Raw genomic sequence first — 22,034 nt, forward strand, 5'->3', positions numbered from 1 at the left:
CCATGTTCTCATTCTGTTGACTCTACCATCTCAATGTCTCAACAGAAATCCAGACTCATCGGACCAGGCAACATCTTTCCAGTCTTCAACTGTCCAGTTTTGCTGAGCTCTTGTAAATTGTGGCCTCTTGTTCCTCTGTGTAGTGGAGATGAGTGGATGTGTTGTAACTTCACAAATGCTTTGCTGCACACCTCGGTTGTAACGAGTGGTTCTTTCAGTCAAAGTTGCTCTTCTATCAGCTTGAATCAGTCGGCCCATGACCTCTGACCTCTAGCATCAACAAGGCATTTTCGCCCACAGGACTGCTGCATACTGGATGTTTTTCCCTTTTCACACCATTCTTTGTAAACCCCAGTAACTGAACAGATGGTGAAATACTCAGAGCGGCCCGTCTGGAACCAACAACCAGGCCGCGCTCAGAATGGCTTAAATCCCCTTTCTTTCCCATTGTGACATTCAGTTTGACGTTCAGGAGTCTTCACCAGGACCACAGCCCTAAATGCATTGAAGCAACTGCCATGTGATTGGTTGATTAGATAATTGCATTGATGAGAAATTGAACAGGTGTTCCTAATAATCCTTTAGGTGAGTGTATACATCAAAATGACAGGCACTCAGGTGGGGAACAGTGAACAGTGAAATTTATTGATATGAAAATCGTCAAGATTAATACTTTAATTTACAGACATCAAGACGCTGTAAAATGAATGTGGGGGAACTTACAATAAATTCCTCCATTTCGTCCCCAAAATACTGCAACCTTTCAGCTGTATCAATACATTAACTTTCCCCGTATGTCTCTAAATATGAAAAAAAACACACATTTTATATTTATGTAACATAATGACTATGACTAAAATACGGCACCGTTCAAGCCTTCACAGATGTTCTCCTGACAGTAAGAATTATCTACACACAACCAAAGGCACTCATTTGATTGATGAAGCCAACGAAGGACGGATGTATTTCTGCAGAATGCTTCACCTTTCAGTCAGAGGGTGGAGCGCACCCCCCCCCACCCCCCCCGGCCGGTACATACACAACGATGAGGTGAGGAAACGCAAAAGAATCCGTCTGAGCTCACTTTGGCTGCTTCAGATCTCCTTTGTGCTCTGAATGTCTTACGTCATTATTCACTGCATAGAAACAAAAGGTTTTAGGCTCCATCCATCCATCCAGGTTATGTTCTAATTCCACAGCTCGCCTGGGTTCAAACAATGTTGTGGCATTATTGCAAAGTTCACATTAAACCGAGTTACAGCTGCTCAACGTCGCTCTGATGGACGTCATCTTCTCCTTTTGCCTCCAGAGTTCTGCTCTGATGAGGGGGTGGGGGGGGGGATGGGGGGGGGGTTCTTCTTAAACGCTGCTTCATGTGTTACCGAGCCGTGTAAAATGAAATGTGAAGACAAGTGGAGGGCAGGAACCCGTCTGTCTCCGTGAGGAATAAGGCCGTCTCTGCTCCACAGGGACGATGGGATTATTAACACAGACCTGTGAGGCATAAAGGTGCCTTAAAGTTGTCTTTTAAATCAAACCATGTTTCTGTGATATGTTGTTAAGCTTTATCTCGCTCTCCGGCCACACTACCATCCGTTTGTACTGTAGGTCGACAGCAGACAATAGCTTACTCTAAGCAGGGTTCACTGGTGGGGTGATATTGATCGTATCGGCGCCTGATCAGGGACGAGGCAGCTCTTGTTCAAGTCCATCTTCAGAATAAGAAATGAAAAACACAGCTAAACATTCGGAAATTCAGCATTTTGTGCAGAATACGGAGTAAAGAACTAATATGAAAACAGTCCAGACGGTGCCACTGTTCTCCCAGGGTTTACCTTGGAATGACCCCCCCCGACCCCCCGTGGTCCAATCAGGTCTCCACCTTCCCGTAGGTGCCGTCGGGGGGGCGGTAGTGTTTGGGGAAGGCCTTGAGTTGCAGCGAGTTGAAGGCGTACTTTCGGCATCCCACGTTCTTCACCGTGTTTTCTCGTCTGCAGCCATCGCTGAGGAGGAATAAAAGAGATGAGGGTGAAATAATAAAGAGACGAAGGTGAAATAATAAAGAGATGAGGGTGAAATAATAAAGAGATGAAGGTGAAATAATAAAGAGATGAAGGTGAAATAATAAAGAGATGAGGGTGAAATAATAAAGAGATGAAGGTGAAATAATAAAGAGATGAAGGTGAAATAATAAAGAGATAAAGGAGGAATAATAAAGAGATGAAGGTGAAATAATAGAGACGAGGGTGAAATAATAAAGAGATGAAGGTGAAATAATAAAGAGACAAAGGTGAAATAATAAAGAGATGAAGGAGGAATAATAAAGAGACAAAGGTGAAATAATAAAGAGATGAAGGTGAAATAATAAAGAGACGAGGGTGAAATAATAAAGAGACGAAGGTGAAAATAATAAAGAGACGAAGGTGAAATAATAAAGAGACGAGGGTGAAATAATAAAGAGACGAGGGTGAAATAATAAAGGGATGAAGGTGAAATAATAAAGAGATGAAGGTGAAATAATAAAGAGATGAAGGTGAAATAATAAAGGGATGAAGGTGAAATAATCAAAGGATGAAGGTGAAATAATAAAGAGATGAAGGTGAAATAATAAAGGGATGAAGGTGAAATAATAAAGAGATGAAGGTGAAATAATAAAAGGATGAAGGTGAAATAATAAAGAGACGAAGGTGAAATAATAAAGAGACGAAGGTGAAATAATAAAGAGACAAAGGTGAAATAATAAAGAGATGAAGGTGAAATAATAAAGAGATGAAGGTGAAATAATAAAGAGATGAAGGTGAAATAATAAAGAGATGAAGGTGAAATAATAAAAGGATGAAGGTGAAATAATAAAGAGACGAGGGTGAAATAATAAAGGGATGAAGGTGAAATAATAAAGAGATGAAGGTGAAATAATCAAAGGATGAAGGTGAAATAATAAAGGGATGAAGGTGAAATAATAAACGGATGAAGGTGAAATAATAAACGGATGAAGGTGAAATAATAAAGAGATGAAGGTGAAATAATAAAGGGATGAAGGTGAAATAATCAAAGGATGAAGGTGAAATAATAAAGAGATGAAGGTGAAATAATAAAGAGATGAAGGTGAAATAATAAAAGGATGAAGGTGAAATAATAAAGGGATGAAGGTGAAATAATAAAGAGATGAAGGTGAAATAATAAAGAGATGAAGGTGAAATAATAAAGGGATGAAGGTGAAATAATAAAAGGATGAAGGTGAAATAATAAAGAGATGAAGGTGAAATAATAAAAGGATGAAGGTGAAATAATAAAGAGATGAAGGTGAAATAATAAAAGGATGAAGGTGAAATAATAAAGAGATGAAGGTGAAATAATAAAGAGATGAAGGTGAAATAATAAAGAGACAAAGGTGAAATAATAAAGAGATGAAGGTGAAATAATAAAGAGACAAAGGTGAAATAATAAAGAGATGAAGGTGAAATAATAAAGAGATGAAGGTGAAATAATAAAGAGACAAAGGTGAAATAATAAAGAGACGAAGGTGAAATAATAAAGAGACAAGGGTGAAATAATAAAGAGACGAGGGTGAAATAATAAAGGGATGAAGGTGAAATAATAAAGAGATGAAGGTGAAATAATAAAGAGATGAAGGTGAAATAATCAAAGGATGAAGGTGAAATAATAAAGAGATGAAGGTGAAATAATAAAGGGATAATAAAAGGATGAAGGTGAAATAATAAAGAGACGAAGGTGAAATAATAAAGAGACGAAGGTGAAATAATAAAGAGACGAAGGTGAAATAATAAAGAGACAAAGGTGAAATAATAAAGAGATGAAGGTGAAATAATAAAGAGATGAAGGTGAAATAATAAAGAGATGAAGGTGAAATAATAAAGAGATGAAGGTGAAATAATAAAAGGATGAAGGTGAAATAATAAAGAGACGAGGGTGAAATAATAAAGGGATGAAGGTGAAATAATAAAGAGATGAAGGTGAAATAATCAAAGGATGAAGGTGAAATAATAAAGGGATGAAGGTGAAATAATAAACGGATGAAGGTGAAATAATAAACGGATGAAGGTGAAATAATAAAGAGATGAAGGTGAAATAATAAAGGGATGAAGGTGAAATAATCAAAGGATGAAGGTGAAATAATAAAGAGATGAAGGTGAAATAATAAAGAGATGAAGGTGAAATAATAAAAGGATGAAGGTGAAATAATAAAGGGATGAAGGTGAAATAATAAAGGGATGAAGGTGAAATAATAAAGAGATGAAGGTGAAATAATAAAGGGATGAAGGTGAAATAATAAAAGGATGAAGGTGAAATAATAAAGAGATGAAGGTGAAATAATAAAAGGATGAAGGTGAAATAATAAAGAGATGAAGGTGAAATAATAAAAGGATGAAGGTGAAATAATAAAGAGATGAAGGTGAAATAATAAAAGGATGAAGGTGAAATAATAAAGAGATGAAGGTGAAATAATAAAGAGATGAAGGTGAAATAATAAAGAGACAAAGGTGAAATAATAAAGAGATGAAGGTGAAATAATAAAGAGACAAAGGTGAAATAATAAAGAGATGAAGGTGAAATAATAAAGAGACAAAGGTGAAATAATAAAGAGATGAAGGTGAAATAATAAACGGATGAAGGTGAAATAATAAAGAGATGAAGGTGAAATAATAAAGGGATGAAGGTGAAATAATAAAGAGATGAAGGTGAAATAATAAAGAGATGAAGGTGAAATAATAAAAGGATGAAGGTGAAATAATAAAGGGATGAAGGTGAAATAATAAAGAGATGAAGGTGAAATAATAAAGAGATGAAGGTGAAATAATAAAAGGATGAAGGTGAAATAATAAAGGGATGAAGGTGAAATAATAAAGAGATGAAGGTGAAATAATAAAGAGATGAAGGTGAAATAATAAAAGGATGAAGGTGAAATAATAAAGGGATGAAGGTCGCTCTAAGAGGAGCAGAAATGAAACGTACTCTTCTGGAGTCCACATCGTTACGATGACGTAATGCATCACGTATCACTTTGTTTGTTAGAAAAAGGAGCAGCTGACTGCCACAAGAAGCAGGTAAACATGTATGTAGATACTTATGTACATACATGCATCTATACACTGCAGCCCGCACACACACACACACACACACACACACACACACACACACACACACACACACACACACACACACACACACACACACACACACACACACACACACACACACACACACACACACACACACACAGAGTTAAGAGAGTCGTGACGAGATGCAGGAGAAGAGGCGCGGGGCGTTTATTATGTAATAATAGTATTATTATTGTTGTTTACAGCAGGGCTGTGGCGTTCAGGGACTTCTGGGCGTCGGTGTACTTTTATCATCATCATCGTCATCATCGTCAGTAAAACACACCCATACACATAAATGATAACAGAATAACAGCATTTGGTAACTTAGTTATTATTACATGTTGTAACCATCATAAATGACATGTTATTCACACAACACAAGTTATGTAGTAAACGGAACTTATATAAAGTGCAAATTGTTACCATGCCAGCAGTTTGTGCATAAAACCAAAATAAAGCTGCATTTTAAACTGATCTTTGATATGAAGCCACAGCAGGACGCTTACGGCACAAGTGCAATAATATTATTTAAATTATAGATCATATATATCTGCTCTGGAATAATTTAAGACAACATGGAGCCAAGATCTTATTAGCAATACATAAATACAATTTGTGTGCAGCGATACAAATATATTCTGATACATCTGGATCCTTAAGAATAAAAAAAAGATTCAATGAAGGAAGCACTTATTACAAAATAATTGTAATAATCATTTAATTCCTATTCTTTCACATCCCTGCTGCTCAGTGATTGTGTCACCACACAAATGCATTTATAAATGAATATATACTTCTTTAATATCAACTCTAAAGTATAACTTCTGTCTCACAGAGGTAGTCCTTAACTTAAAAACACAATGATCGACAAGTTTTACATTTCAGGTGGAAGCGTTAAAGATATTTACAGCGCGTGCTTCTAACGGGCCACAAATACACAAAGGAGCCTCGCCACGTACCCCTCGCTCCTACTGGAGTGCACGGGGTCACCGGAGCAGGCCTCGCTCCCACAGGAGGCTATTCTGGGTCTGGTCCATTTCCTCACTGGGTCAATGCTAATGAGATGGAGACTCTCAGAGGAAGATACTGGTCTGCACAGAGCAGGTTTTCTAACATGCAAAGAAAGCTTGGCATTTATTTCTGCTACCGACGTGCTGCGCAGGGGAGGGCAAACGACGCAAGGCTGGACGCAAGGTATGCGAGGGAAATCAGAAAACACCACAAAATAGAGGCGTTCGCTTTGTTTCGCACACTTGAGGTCTCAGAAAGCAAAACGCAGCGCGAAGAGAGACGATCCAACCCGATGGAGGGCGGCATTTTGGTCTAAATGGAGATACGGATGTAAACAGAGCCATAACTGACCCTAGGTCTGCTGGAAAGTGCACAGGCTGAAGAGGTCCAATATCTTGTTCTGTCTAGAAAAGCAGGAAGTCCTAATAGAAGAAAATAAATACATTTCTATACTTACTTAATTTTTGGCACAGATTACCATTCTATTCTAAAAGCTCCCGTCAACCGCTGTCCTAAAAAGAAACCTGCATATCTGTCCACCAGGGGGCGCTATGCAGCACGCACAACGTTCTCTGGAACCACTGCATAAAATATCAAGCTAAACAAGGACCCAAATGCTCTGAGGAGTGGGTTCGAAGAGGCGTCTCACAACACAAACGAAGCAAATCCGGCACCACGTTGTGTTTTTTAGCAGCTGTGCCCAAAAACAAAATAAGAACAAGGTGGAGTTTTTGCTGTGAAGGCAAGGGGCGTCGCTACGTAAGAGTCCGGGTGGGACAGTATGTACACGCCGCACAGCAGCAGTGTGACATACACACACACAGGAGCCAATGAGGAGGGGCCCCTCCCCTCAGCCCCTTCAGCCACAGCGCAGTTTGGCCAGGAAGTAGGCCACGCTGAGGAAGATCCACACCAGCAGCAGGTTGGGGCTGAGGGCCAGCAGCGGCAGCGAGTACAGGAGGCCCGGGTCCAGCCGGAGGTCTCGCACCGGCAGCAAGCCGCTCAGGTTCTTCTGGATCACCCCCTCCCTCGTCCCAACTCTGACGGGTCACGTGAAGGGGGGGGGGGGGTGCGGGTGGCGAAGGAGGTGATGGAAAGTTTGAAAGATGAAAGTAAAAGAAAGGAGGAGAGGAGACAGATGGAGGAAGCGCAGAGATGGAGATGGGAAGGACATAGAGGAAGAGACGGCAGCCAAAGGGGGGGGGGGTGACAGAAAGTAACAGGCGACACCACAAAGAACCCCAAAAACACGATGACAGACAGCGATTCCCGTGGTTACCAACCGTAACCATGATGAATAAAAAGCATATGGAAGTCACAACAAATGCCAAAGATTCACCCGGAATAAAAGAATCCAAATCATGACGGAGACAACAAACACAGGAAGGAGGAAGAGGGGAAAAAAGAGAAAGAGAAAAAAGAGAAAATTGAGAGATGTTTCTACAACTTCCAGAAAAAGGAGAGAAGAAAAAAACTCACCATGTGTATAATTTCTAAGGCGTGGGGTGAGGAAGGAGAAAAATGTCTTATAAAACATGCTTTAAATTGAGACGCATTGTCCCTGCGTGGCGTTAAGGACTCGTCTTCCTCACCAGAACAAAGCCTCTTTTATTCATAACTCCTGATCGGAGCTAAGAGGGATCAAAAGGATCAAATGGAGGAAAAGGTACAACATGCTTTTTCCAACGTGCATCGCATTCCAGCAGATTTCAGCTCTAATGATAAAAAGCAGCTTTCATGCTGATTGGCCGATGAGGCAAAGAGAGGCAGGGATGAGGGAAAGAGGGGGAGAAGAAGAAAAAACGGGGTGGGGGGGATGGGGGGGATGGGGGGGGTCGTTTCATGCAGACAGCTGTGATCACAACAAAGTCCCAGAGATACAAACAGGTTTAAACTCATGTTCTTTCATTTGGTTCTGACAGCGATCGGACCTTCGACAATGGACGACGCGGCGTTCGGTACGAGGGACCCGTGTCGGGTTGATTTTCTGCCAGCCACGAGGTGGTTCAGAGCCGCAGAGGACGAGGCGCACAAAGAGCACTCGGAAGCGGGAAAGGTCAACGCCGACGGTGACGAGGGGGGGGGGGGACCCGGCTGGGCGTCCTACCTGCGCATGCAGTCCAGGGCCTGCGTGAAGACCTGCGGCGCCATGCCGTGCTCGTGCTGCAGGATCAGGCACTGCTCCAGGGTCACCGACATGGCCGTGCGGTCTTTGGCGCTCTTGCAGCTGGTGAAACGAACGCCGTTGAGCCGGCGGCAGATCTGAGGCGCCGAGGAGAGAGAGAGAGAGAGCGACCTTAGAAGCAAAGCAACGCCGTGGGGGGGGCGTGGGGTTCGGAGGACGTCTCTCAAAGCTGTATCGCGGCGCAAAGCGCTTCACCTCGGCCGCCTGCCACAGGATGTCCACGTTCTTGTTTTTCCTGGCGTGGACGTTCTGCCCCAGAAATCGGAGCAGCTCGGGGAGACAGGTCTGGGAGCGGGACCTCGGGAGGCCTGGGGGAGCACGGAGGGAGGGTGAAGACAGCGTACTTCTACTTGAGCAAATGCATCGTTCTGACTTACAGTCCTCAGGCAGGACTTCCTTGAACTGTTCGTAGTAGGAACTCAGCCTGGAGAGACTCTCCAGGTTGATGATCTCCTGCAGGGACGTGTCTCCGAACCTGAACACAGACGGAACAGCAGGGATGAATCAGCCCTCCTCCTCCCCCCCCCCCCCCCCCACCACCTCACTCACTCACTCACTCACTCACTTCTCAGCCAGCGTCTGCTGCTCGTTGATGCCCACGTTAAAGTGGACCGGCCGCACCCTCAGCAGCATGCCGCTCTGGATCTCCCGCGGCAACGCGTCAAACATGGTCCCCGGCAGCGGGATGCGGACGTTGAAGCCGTCCCGGTTGCCCGTGATGATGGGCAGCATGTCGGGGGCGGAGCTTCCGGTGGCCTGGGTTACCTGGAAGTCGGGTGGATGAAAAAAATAAAACAATGTTTTGTTGCTACACATCAATTATTTAATGCTGGGCTCCCAAAAGGAACCCGATAATAACGTTTAAAACAGGAATTCTTTCAAAATAAAAGCCTCACATTTATTTATTTCTCTGAAGCATTGTGGAACGTCTTCCTACCTTGAAGGTGACATTGCGGAGATCCATGATGCCGACGCTCATGTCCTCCAACATGGCCAGCTCTTCTCCTGGGACCAACACAAGCCGAGATCACCGATTAACCTCCCAACGGTCGGGACGGGGACAGAAGAGTGTGTCTGTGTGTGTGTGTTTTCACCGTAAGTGCTGAGCAGGGACTCAAACTGAGCCAGCAGGCCGATGGTGTACAGCTGCCGGAGGAACCCGTTGTCACGGAGACAATTCCTCAGTTTGATGATGAAGCCGCAGATGAGAGCGGTGAGCTGCAGCAGAGAGAGTCGAGTGTAGAGATGAGTCTTGCATCCTTAAAATGGTTCACAATAATGAAGTCAATATTGTAGAAGGCACTTCTATCATTAACATGTGATCCCAGGTCAGTAATACCTACAATAAAGCTGCTTAAAAATAAACCCAGAAATAAGAGGCCCAACAAATAAAGAGTTCTAAGACAGAAATGCACTGTGTGCACCGATGCTCAAGTCCCTTATATCTAAATGCACCGTATATTATATTTCCTACAAAATACAGCGCAGCGCCCTCCTGTTTATGAGCCGTTCTCAGATCTATACGCGTAGTAGAGGAGGCCTCTGACCGTCTGGCAGAAGACGACGTCGCGGCGGCACTGCAGCGACAGGTCCATGGCTATCGTGGGGGCGCTGTCCTGCATCAGCAGGAACACCATGGACTTCTTGGCCTTGTCGCTCATCATGGCGACGCACTCTGTGAGCGTGGTGAGCAGGGGGTACAAGGCCTCGCTCCACTCGCCTGGAAAAAAAAACACGGGGAGAGGCGGGAAAGTGACGGCGGGGCCCAGAGACGCCGACGCGGCGATATTCGGGGACGGTGAACGGACGCGACGGAGGAGCGGCAGGAAAAGCAGAAGCGCTGAGAGAAGAGGGACAGGTCTCTTACCTGGGTACGCCTCCTCGGCACCGGGGCTTCCATCTGAGGAGAAGATGGAGGTGCAACGTGCGTGATTAGCTGCGCTGTAGCACCCACAAGGCAGCAGACACACACACAGAAAACACCGCACTGCAGAACCAGGGTCAACCGTCGGACCTCTTAGCACCCCGGGATTCAAAAAAGAGGTGCGCAATTTTTTCAGGGCTTATCCCCCCCCCCCCCCCCCCACTGCCAGCTGATTTGGATCGACGTGACCCTGGTTCAGTTAGTACGCACAAAACCTGCAGCTTCCCCTTTCTGCAACATGGCTGACAGAACACACATTTCAACCTACAGGAGTCCTGTGCAGAGGAGAGGGCGGGCAGAGAGGAAGAGGAGGGCGGAGGTGATGCTGATGAAGGTGGTAGTGATGGAGATGCCTGTGATGTACTTTTTGGGTTGATCCAGAAAGCTCGATTTTCTTCACCTTTACAGCCATACAAAGCAATTAATTAATTAATGCTCTTTAAGTAAAATGTCCTTTATTATATATTAATATATACATTTATTTGTTGCTGTTTGTTTGTTAGTTACAGGGCTGTAAAACAGGTTTTTGAAGTTGCATAATCATGGTTTAGTTCATTTGTTCCCTTTTATAGTCACCAACTTACTTTCTAGAAACACAAACACAAAACATAATTAAAAAGAATTTATAGTGGAGAAAAGAAAATTGTAAATTGAGCTAGACAGGAGTCCGCGCTACCTTTCCGACCGGCGCCGCCCTGCAGGTCGGAGTGGGTAGTGTCCTTCCTCCCGAGGCTGGGCCTCCTCTCCTTCTGAAGCAGCTTGTCCACACGCTGGATGATGCACTCCAGACACTTATCCACGTTGAGCCAAACCTTCTCCTGAGAGGACACGGACACAAGTGGGCGGGACCACGCGTCACGTCAGCATGCGAAGCCCGGAGCAAGATGAAGGCGAGGTGCCCCAACTCACCCACTCCTCCTCGTGCCAGTCCACGTGCAGCGAGGACCGGCTGCTGGAGCCGCTCCACGTGGCGAGCAGCGTGTCCTGGTCGTTGCGCAGGACCACTTGCTCCGAGTCGGCGGAGGGCGACGCCTTGGAGGCGATGTACTCGGGCCGCGCTGCGTTCAGGGCCTGGATGGCCGAGGCCAGCAGCTTCGAGTCGCACACCGTCACCAGCTGGCGGGTCTGAGGAGCGAGGGGGGGGGGGGGCAGGTATTCGTTACACCTCACTAAACCAAAATAACCATCTCCCAGTGATGTCACACACACCTTATCAGCCAGGATGGCGAGCGTCCTCTCCAGCCCGCTGGCGGAGCGGTCCTTGGCGGCGCGGGAAAGGCGCTCGGCGTAGTAGCCGACCTGCGTCTTCAGCGTGTTGACGTGGGCGATGATCTCCTTGGCTCGGACCACGTCCTGAGGTACGAAGACGATGGACTGCGAGCTGGAGAGCGCGCTGCTGCGGGAAGCAGAGACACCTGGTTTTTGCCGCGTTGGACCCCGTCCTCCGAACGTTCATACCGACATCGTGGCCTGCACATGCACATGCGTGTTCTTATGACACAGGTAAACACGCACGCCACATTAAACTAAAGAGTCTAAATGGGAAACGTTGGCCTTTGACAACCTCTGTGTTCTTTCTACGACAACATACGTTACACACAACAGTGTCACAGCCAAAAGTGCATCATGGGTCATCATTTGGTGCCTGTAGACACGGGCAATGGGACGTCTGGGAAAAATAGTCCCTAAACATGGACGCGGGTCTTCCTCTGCAGGGACACGAGGCAGTGAGAGACGCACAGCAGACGGAGACGGAAGCAAAGCGGTGCAACAACTCACCGTTCCTCCTCACACACGCTGATCCACCAGAAGTAACAGAAACAGCATTCAGAGGGAGCATTACATTACTTTTCATGTAAAAGTGACTCATGAGCAGCCAAATCAAAATAGAGACTCCTATTAGTATAAAGGGTGAATAAATCAGCAGAAAGAGCGGCCGTGGCTGATTCGTTGTGTGTCCTCTGAACTCACTGCTTCTTTGCCTCCTCGAACTTCTGGATGAGTTTTCTCAAGCCGCTGTTCTTGAAGCCGCGGCAGTGCGCCGCCGGCGCCCCGACCGTGACCACGTCGTACGTGTGCTCTGGGGAGGGAGAGGAGGCCGTGAGTGGCGTGAAGAAGGACGAGCTACGCCGATTCGCCCCTTTCTGCCCCCCCCCCCTCACCGAGGCGCAGCTCGTCCTGCACCCTCATCCTCTGCACGTGCAGGTTGGTGGGCATGAACTCCAGCTTCTTCTCCGCCTTCAGGCTGCTGGCCTTGAACGACGGACCTGCACGAGGAGACGGACGGGGAGACGATCAGCAACGGATTAAAAAACAACAACAACAAAAAAAGCAACGACCCCTGACCTCGGTAGGCGTTGAGGTCCGAGAGGGTTTCCTGGTACGCGAGTATGATGGTCTGGTACTGGGACACGATCTGTCGCCTCAGGCTCTCCCAGCAAGGGGACAGCTCTCCCAGCTCCTCCAGCTCACACACCCTGCAGGAGAACGAGGGGCACACGTCAGGGACGCAGCGGCGGCGGCGGCGGGGGCCATCTGGCGGCGTTCATGGGTTCGCCTGTGGTCACCTGGCGGCGTCCTCCTCCAGCAGCAGCTTGACAAACTGCCTGGGGACGTTGAGCGAGAGGACGCTCTCGGCCATCTGCTCCAGCACCCGCAGGTGGCTGCCCTCGGTGGTGGGGAGGCGGTACATCCTGGACATGGTGCCCCCGAACACTGACGGAGCAGAGCACGCCATCAGAGCCAACAGGCCCCGCCCACTCGGTGGGGATCGATCCACTTCTACCAGGTGGGAAGGACATTGTGGTCATACCTGAGCGCAGCAGGGTGTCTCTGCACAACGAGGCGTACTTCATCCGGGCCCCCGTCGACTCGGCGAGGCTCTCGTCAACGGGCAGCACCGTCTGCAGGACACACACACACAGGGTCATCACACCGCCGCCAACCGCCCATTCCCCCCTCCCCCGACCGAATGGAGACATTTCATTGGGCGGTTCTGACCCGCCCGCTGAGGTTGTCCGGCAGGCGTCCGACCGCCGTCCTCTGATCCGCTCGGTCCTCCATCTGCCAGGCAGCGACGGTGATGTTCCCCACCCGCTGGTTCTCTGCCGATCTGTCCAAGTGTTCATTACTTGGTGATTTTCTATTAAATTTTACATTTAAAAGCATTTCCTGTATATTTAAAAATATATGTTTCTGTTCCTTTACATGCATGCTGTTTGTTCTTTGGATTTTTTTGTTTAAAGTTTAAATATCAAGTTGCAAAAGCCTGTGAAGACGAGAAAGAAACAACCAGAATGCAGTCGCTAAAAGTCACGGGTTCATTTAAAATCACTATGTACAATACAAAAAGCCCTTTCTCTGTGTGTGTGCGTGTGTGTGTGTGTGTGTGTGTGTGTGTGTTTGCGTGTGTGTTACCTCAGTTCGAGCTCTAATCGGTGGCTCCTCTCATGCAACAACTCTTTGACAGGAAACAGTGCCGAGCCCAACATGTACATCTGCAGAAAGAGACAGGAAGACGAGACCATGGATCTGTGCACGCTCGCCCCCCCCCTCCCCTCAGCTGTGGTAAGAGCCGGGGGCCGCCGTACCGTGCCCTGCGAGCGGTCCTTCACGTCGTAGACGGCCACCTTCACCTGCGTCAGCTGGTTGATGTTGGACTCCTGGAAGAAGGCGATGCTGCTGAGGAAGGTGGGGTTGCTGGTGCCCTGCGGACAGAACCAGTCACACCGGGTCACCAATCGCACGTCCCAAACGGCCCCTCTGGGACTTTGGGGGGGGGGGGTGCTTGACCTCACCTCGATGACCTCGGTCTGGGCGTGTTTGGTCCAGAAGAGCTGCGGAGGAGTCGTGCAGCTCACTTCTACGAAGCTGTTGGGTTTCCGGTCCAGCGCCGGAGGCAGCAGGTCGGCGCAGGCTGGACGAGCAAAAGACGCATGAAAACCGCACGGAGCTTTTCGGAAACACGTCGGCCTGTTGTACTTTACCACCCCCCCCCCCTCAAAAAAAAAACCCCACGCCACTCACCCACACTGAACTCAAGCACGGGCGCGTCCGGGTCCTGACTGTTTCCTGGAAGCCATCAAACAACTGGTTCATGAATGGAGACAATAAGCTCGACTCAATGTTTACTGGACCTACACATGAATAGGATCCATTTATCAACGTGTTCTGGTGAAAGAAAGGACACAACGGTGTTCACGATACCTGCCAGAGCCAAGCGGATCATCTCGCTGGACAGCTCCAGCGTGCTGGCCCGGTACACCGACCACGGCCTCTGCGTGCGGGAGCCGCCGCGCTCTCGCACGCCCTCCATGCCCGCGCTGTCCCCGTGTGGACACACACACACACACACTGGCGCCCGCGGTCACACGCTCCCATGGGAGGCGCCCCTCATTCTGCACGGAGCCACGGCTCTCTGAAACGGGAAGTTTGGTTTAAAGAAAAAACACACACAAAACACGGCAAATAGAGCGGTCTTGGTCTTTTTTTGTATGCATATTGTAAAGTGTGCGTCCATGGCGACGAGAAGCACAACAGCAACGCGCTCCAGCGGTGTCTCCCCACGTGGGAACTTATGAATTAGCATCCCATTATATATGCAGAAGCAGCTCTTCGTCGCTGCTCTGTCCCACTTTGGCGAGGAGCAATTAGCCCGCTGGGCCCACGCAGGGGGGCGTGGCTGCTGTGGTCCAGTTAGACGCTGTGGGGGGGTGGGGGTTATTCCCATGCGTGTCGATAGCTCAGTTTCAGTAGGAGTTGCGTGCAGGACTCAAACACATCTTGGTCACACTTCTGGATGACTTCAAACCGCCGCTGACCAAATGAATGCAGTGTGTTTGTGGGTTTATAATTGTTGTCCTACTTCCTGTTTGATGGAATCACTAGCACTAAATAAAAAGAAAAAGACCCACTTACACACAGGTGCCTCTAGCATTGATGTATAAGCGAATGCTAAAATTCCTTATGGGGAGAATACGAGAAGGTGCATCATGGTCTCTGTTCCCAGAAAAAAAGGAAGTTTCCAGCGTCTGGGCCAACTGGAGCCACATTTTCCACAGCCCGAGCCAAAAGGAACACAGGAGTTCAAAAGGTGGGTCACCTCACGCAGAGCCTCTTATCCACTTCCTTACTTTGGTGCATTGAAGGAGCAATTAAACGCATTTGGTCATCGTGTAATCAAGAGACTTTTAGATTTGTCCTGTTGACCCTAAAAAAAACGCCACCCCATAACGGTCACGTGACGCTGGAAGAGGAGGAGCTCAAATCGAGAAGCTCCTCAGTGAGGAGGAAAAGCCGCCATATAAGGCAGCGCCAGATTTAGGCTGCTGGGTCAGTGGATGTGTGTCGGCCTGTGAGTCACACCAACGGGAGCACACGCACACGCACACGCACACACACACACACACACGCACGCACACACACACACGCACGCACGCACACACACACACACACACACACGCACGCACACACACACGCACGCACACACGCACACACACACACGCACACACACTGAAAATTCCAGATGTCAGAGTAAAACACGCTTGTGTCTCCTGATGGTGGTGGTCCCGGGTCCCTGGGGGACGGGGGTGAAGCACCAGTTCACAGAGTCTGCTAAGAAGCTCCTGCAGACCAGCATCACGCGACCGGTTAGAAGTGCCTTTCTCTCCTAATTACGCGCCATGTGGGGTTCTCACAGCGCTTATGGCTCAGCGGCGGTTTGTTGGACGTCTACTCACAGTCTGTCGGGGGGGGGGGGGAAGAGGTAAAGGAAGGAACTGATCCAGGTCCAGTGAGGCCGGCAGGCGTTCTCGATCTGAAAAAGACACACGACAGCAAGTTTTACTTCTGTAGTTACGAAACCTCACAAAAAGGTTCAGATTCTTCACGTTTGCACATTTCAGGTCGTCCCGTTTCGCTCCATCACCACACGCTTGTTCTGCTGTTCGTCCACATCGTGTTACTGCTGAAGACGGGACGCGGCCCCGCCAAAAACACGTTGGCCCCCGTGTGGCTCCATTGAGCCCAAAACAGAGGCCCTGTGTGTGTGTGTGTGTGTGGACCCTGTAGGATTGGCATTAGAATAAAGCATGAATAATCTCTTTAGAGGGACGGAGCAGCTATAACCCTTTCACATGAAAATGAGCATCACCCACAACCTCTGAGACACACACACACACACACAGAGACACACACACACTGGGGGGCCCACGCGTCTCTTTCAGCCACATCACCAACTCTAACTCAGTTGCTGCACTATGGATGTTGGTTAGATCTCAGCAGCATCTTCCTCAGACACATTTCGACTACTTAGATCTTCCTCTTTTACATCATCAGCTTTAAATAAATGTTCTCACTTCAACAAGGCGTGTCGACCACAGGAAAGTAAACGTGTGTGTGTGTGTGTAGCATCACTTCCTTCTGTTGTTTTAAGAAGTGTCTTAACGCGTCGGTCTCTAACCTTTATTGTTCACTTCATCACACACTGGATACCTCCAGCCAGCCGGCCGGCACCCCATTAATAGAAAGAAGGTTTTGCTTCAACACGCATCACAGTGAGCACAACTCAACATAAGACTGCTACCCACACAGCCGGGGGCGGGGGAGGTGGGGGGGGGGGGGTTTCCTGCCACTGACCCCGGCCTGGAAACAGAACTCAGAGATGCAAAGAAGATTTAAAAAAAAAGATTCCGTTTGAATAGAAAGCAGAAGTGAGCGCCTCGAGTCAAGAGTCTCTGAAAGCACCGACTGCCACAGCGCGAGGGAGGGGGTCGGTGGCACGTTGATCTTCACCAGGGGACACAAAAAATGACATCAATATCATTGCAAGCGATCCAGATGTGTTGAAACATCAGCGTTGTGTAGCACCGTGTAGCATCGGGCACTAGAAGACGACCGCTTAGCGTCCGGCGTGATGGTGCACGTTCTCCCTGATGACCGCAGACAGATCACATGCCGTCCTCCAGACATCCAACCAGCGTCACACACACACACACACCGAGGACAGATGTAAACAAACGCCAAGCAGAGACTGCAGCCGTCGGCCTCTCCTCTTCGTCACCCTTTACTCGCTCTGCTGCTCCACAAACATTGGAGCCTATTAACTCTTTCTCTGCCTGGTCTGCAAAACTAAAATCGTTTGTATTCTTGTCATGTTGATCATGAAAAAAACAACGCATAACAGCATATTTGATGCCGATGTTCATTAACAGAATCTGGAATTTTCTGCTGTGCCATCGTGTGGTGCCCTATCTATGCAACACACACACACACACACACGTTGTCTTCCCCTTTTGATGCCTCTCCATTCTCTCCCACAGCTCATCAATAATTGATCTGACTGTTGCATGCGAGCATCAGCAGATCAGTGCGTCCGCTCGTTAATCCATCTCAACTCTGGAAACATCCGCACTGCATCCGACTGAAGGTAATGGAATTAAGCATCCAGCCCAATTATATGGAAAAAATAACGGACTGCAACTTATTTTCATTTTGTTGGCACAAATAAATCTGAACACAACTCAGATCAATCAGCAAATGTTACAAGTATTGTTTTTTTTCGGTTTCAGCAAATTTGGAAGAGCATCCATCCACCTCAGCATCATCCATCCACCCGTAACCCATTCATCCACTTCTCCATTCACCTCATCCATCCACCTCTCCATCCACCTCAGCATCATCCATCCACCTCAGCCTCATCCATCCACCGCTCCATTCACCTCAGCCTCATTCATCCACGTCAGCATCATCCATCCAACTCATCCATCTACCTCAGCCTCATCCATCCACCTCAGCCTCATCCATCCACCTCAGCATCATCCATCCACCTCAGCCTCATCCATCCACCGCTCCATTCACCTCAGCCTCATTCATCCACGTCAGCATCATCCATCCAACTCATCCATCTACCTCAGCCTCATCCATTCACATCAGCCTCATTCATCCACGTCAGCATCATCCATCCACCTCAGCCTCATCCATCCACCTCAGCATCATCCATCCACCTCAGCCTCATCCATCCACCTCTCCATTCACCTCAACCTCATTCATCCACGTCAGCATCATCCATCCACCTCATCCATCTACCTCAGCCTCATCCATCCACCTCAGCCTCATTCATCCACGTCAGCATCATCCATCCACCTCATCCATCTACCTCAGCCTCATCCATCCACCTCAGCCTCATTGCATGTCACCAACAGGTTTTCGCTTCCTTCATTTGTTCAAACCAAACGGGAAATGAGACCAGCAGCTGACACACGCACAATGGGTTTGTGTATATATTTATGCGTGTGTGTGTGTGACGAGCACGAGAAAGGCAGATGCAAGGGAAGAGTTGAGTGAGGGTGAATCAACAGGAGTCGAGTGGGTTTGACTAAATGTTTGGCGACCCCACAGTGGGTGAATTCCCGTATGGAGGAGAGAGAGAGAGAGCATTAAGGCACCAGCAGCACGCTGTAATCCCCAAACATATGACTAGGTCACCTGAGCAAAGGGGTGACCAAGCTTTCTCACATCACATTCAACACTCAAAAGGCCAGCCGGTAAGTGACTTCCTGATTCAAAGTTTCCTACTGAAGGCCCTCGGGGCCACCCTCCTCCTTCTCCTCCTCCTCCTCCTCCTCCTCCTTCTGACCTTGACTCCTGCAGAGACACTCTAAACTCCTGCGAGAGCCGCGGGGAGGAGCGCGCGCGCGCGCACACACACACACACACAGAATAGGGATGGTCAATCATGACATGGCAATAAAGTCAGGTTATGTAATTCCTGACTGCACAATAAAGTACCATCATCATCAACAATCATAAACAATAGACAGTCTTATTTACGTATTGCCCTTGTGCGTCACGTGCCGTTTTACTCAACCTTTCCGGTGTTCACGAGACAACGAGGCGACCGGAAGGTGCGCGAGCCTCGTCGTGCGCCAACACGCGCAGAGACGCGACGAGCTGGAGCTTCCTCTCCCGAACTTACCGGCGGTGTAAACAGAGGGGCCGGCCGTTCATTGGCTGGAGGCCGACATCACGCCGCGCGTGTCCTCCTCTGAGCCGTAACGAGCCGCCGCGTTCCGGTCCGGTTTCGCGTGTTCCGACCACACTTCCGCTTTGTCGGATTAAAAGTCAACTGTTTCGCGGAGTGTTGCGTCTACAAAGTGCCGCACTGTTCTCTCTCTGGCCACGCCCCCCCTCCGCTCCGCTCCCTGGACGGCACGTTGGTGTCGTCATCACGCAAGCACGCATTACGTCGTTGTTTTGACAAACTATAAAAATGTTTAAAAAAATAACGTGTGTAGAATATTAATTCAAGGTAGTGTCATTGACAGAGCTGTCAACTCTCCCGCTCTCGCCGCGTGACACACGTTTTTGCCTGTTTTCACACGCACTCACGCCACACATCCAATTTCTCACGCAAAAAAAGAAATCCGGGCGAGACTCGTTCGTTCCTTTTTCAAAACTCCACGATAGATGGCGCTGATGAGCGTCACTGCGCCATATGCGCTGCACCCCGAAATAAACCACAGAAGAAGAGATACCAGTGGCGCGAAAGAAAAGCGAAACGGAAGAAGAAACGGCCACTACCGGCTAGCTAGTAATGTAGCAATGAAATAGCATCCAATTCAGTACACACTTTCTTAAACTTTAAATCTTTAAAGAAGTTATTTGTTTGTGAATGTGAACATGATTAGTGTGGTGAACGTAAACTCCGCTGTCAACAAGCAGCAGGAGAACACATTATTACAAGCCTCTTTTGATATACTAGCTAGATGCTTAACATAGCTAGGGATGCACTGAATCCAGGATTCGGGCGAATATTATTATTATTATTATTATTTGTTTCTAATGGACAGTGTGGTGGGAGGCTTTGAATGAAGAATAATGTCGTTTTTGGCTGAACATAAATCATGAAGTGCTCTTTAAGAATACAGCTATTCACAACATGGGCATGGTTTCAGTTAAGAATTAGTATAATACCATTCTAATCATAATATATACCATTTGTGCCTCCCCACAAACCACCAGAATGCAGGGCACAACATGGGTTCAACAGCAATTTAATTCCAATTCTCTGATATATGAGCCACCAACTTGTGTGGCTGTGTGCGTGGCAGGATTTTAGTCACCCCGACAACATCTCACTCCAAGGTTTTTTGAAAAGTTGGCAGGTATGTTTTAAGGTCTTTTAAAACTCCTGTTCCATTGCTGATGGAATTATTGCACATTTTACTCCGCTATAAATGTAGTGTACGGCTTTGGCTCCTACCTATATAGTAGGTAATCCTACCTAAGAGGTTCAGGAATATGATGAAAATAATAATACAAGTTTTCGGATGGTGCCTCTGTTGCAGACTAAAGGTGACCTCTAGTGCCATCACGTGGACGTAACATGCAACTACAGGTGTCTTGTCTTAATGTCCTCCATGGCCCGCACCATCGGATGCGATCTGCCGCCACGCCAGCATCAGACCAGTTTGAGCTGGTGGGAACATCTAGTGTACATTACTCCCACCTGCATGACCTTCACTCCTCCTCCTCCTCACATCCCCAGGTCTCAGTAGTAAATCATCCCTGCCGGGGGGGGCCTTCGCCCTCAGAAGACGGAGTCAAGGTGAGGACCTATTTAACTGGAGGGATGGTTGGACGCCATTTCCGACCGTGCTCCCCACCTCCTGGGGCCAGACGCTCCAGGCCAGAGGGTCTGCGGGGGGTCCGGAGGGTTCGGGCCCCAAGGAGGCGTCATTTGGGTCGGGTGGACGATGGAGAACAGGGGACACTACTACGGACGGACGTCCCCAAAGAAGAAGAATCAACTCACCCTAATGGCCCAAGTTATGAACGAAAACATACCGATTTTTATAAACGTGTTCACGGCTGCAGGGATGTTGTTTCTACCTCCTCAGATCTCTGAAGGGCAGGAAGTGAAGTATCAAAAACAGCTGAATGACAAAATAAAATGTAGTTATTGTTATTGTTCCTGGTACTTCTTATATAGACTTTTCTTTTGTTGTTTCATTTAACTTAACGTTGTTGCCACAGCATCATAAGAGCGTTGTGTTGTGTTTGTACATTAAAGCAGGATGTAACTGGACGCAGCGTTATATTTCATTATTGAACATTTGAAACAAGACCCACGGACCATTAAAGTCTGCTCTCCTTTGCCTTAATGCCTCCTTTTATTGGTCCGAGTCGCGTCGTCTCTCAAAGTTTACGTCTTTAAATCTTTTGATCTGCTCGGCAGAGACAAAGCATCGATTCTCCTGAGCGGCGCTGTGGGCGAGAAGAAGGTTACTTCTTCACTTTCTGCACAACATTCAGTCAGCAACGCAAGAAAAACCTTCATCTAGTGGTTTGGATCATTAAGATTCATCTCTACTTTTAAACGAAACACTTTAAATAAACTAATTAGGGCACGTTGCTGCGTCTGAAATAAAATCCGTCTTCACGAAGTGCACAAAACGAAAACGTGATGTATGTCTTGACATTTATTTTGCAAATGGTGTCGATTAGCTGACGAGTTTCTTCCTGAATTTAACGAAGTGTAAACTCTCTTCCTCTCGAAATGTTCCACTGTGATTGTTGCATTATATTATTGTATGAAAATCACCACAGTATGAAATGAGCTGTTATTTAAACTGAGGAGAACCCCCCCCACCCCCCTCAGGATTAATACACAAATCTGGAATCTGACTTATTTAGATATATTATTTAGATTAGCAGGAGGAGAGTGTTGTTGCAGTAACATTTTATTTAAGTCTGTTCACTTCTCTACGGTCACATTTTGAATATCATTCTA

The 22,034-nt window shown here is 47.5% G+C and overlaps 2 protein-coding genes and 1 long non-coding RNA gene across 21 annotated transcripts in view; 1 reads left to right on the forward strand and 2 right to left on the reverse strand.

Annotated features, from left to right (window-relative positions):
- The window catches only part of LOC119220256 (abl interactor 2-like), a 63,701-nt gene extending 44,766 nt beyond the window's left edge, over positions 1-18,935 (reverse strand). Inside the window, exon 1 of the mRNA XM_037476124.2 lies at positions 18,931-18,935. The gene's annotated coding sequence lies outside the window, so the exon portion shown is untranslated. The remainder of the gene's footprint in view (positions 1-18,930) is intronic.
- LOC119219745 (inositol polyphosphate-4-phosphatase type I A-like) lies at positions 625-19,703 on the reverse strand. 19 transcript variants are annotated; one of them, XM_062561521.1, is made up of 28 exons: positions 19,218-19,701; positions 15,982-16,058; positions 14,450-14,660; positions 14,270-14,314; positions 14,041-14,159; positions 13,834-13,950; positions 13,661-13,740; positions 13,244-13,355; positions 13,056-13,146; positions 12,811-12,958; positions 12,590-12,720; positions 12,406-12,510; positions 12,215-12,323; positions 12,023-12,040; positions 11,453-11,639; positions 11,153-11,368; positions 10,920-11,061; positions 10,500-10,643; positions 10,187-10,219; positions 9,867-10,039; positions 9,414-9,537; positions 9,257-9,324; positions 8,885-9,084; positions 8,697-8,794; positions 8,515-8,627; positions 8,242-8,396; positions 1,836-2,003; positions 625-1,712 (listed from the first exon to the last, which is right to left on the reverse strand). In XM_062561521.1, exons 3-27 carry the CDS (start codon positions 14,556-14,558, stop codon positions 1,871-1,873), a joined length of 2,970 nt encoding a protein of 989 aa, XP_062417505.1. In that variant the 5' UTR covers positions 14,559-14,660; positions 15,982-16,058; positions 19,218-19,701; the 3' UTR covers positions 625-1,712; positions 1,836-1,870. The 19 variants fall into 19 exon arrangements, with proteins under 19 accessions (XP_062417505.1, XP_062417504.1, XP_062417506.1 ...); XM_062561520.1 differs by having other exon boundaries at positions 625-2,003; XM_062561522.1 differs by having other exon boundaries at positions 625-2,003; positions 10,512-10,643; positions 19,218-19,699.
- On the forward strand, positions 2,010-2,886 carry LOC134127028 (uncharacterized). The gene is made up of 3 exons (XR_009955978.1): positions 2,010-2,138; positions 2,644-2,665; positions 2,732-2,886. It is a non-coding gene; the product is annotated as an uncharacterized LOC134127028 (long non-coding RNA).
- Positions 19,704-22,034: the final 2,331 nt, after the last annotated feature.

This window comes from Pungitius pungitius, chromosome 3 (assembly GCF_949316345.1).
Source record: "Pungitius pungitius chromosome 3, fPunPun2.1, whole genome shotgun sequence".
Lineage (NCBI taxonomy): Eukaryota > Metazoa > Chordata > Actinopteri > Perciformes > Gasterosteidae > Pungitius > Pungitius pungitius.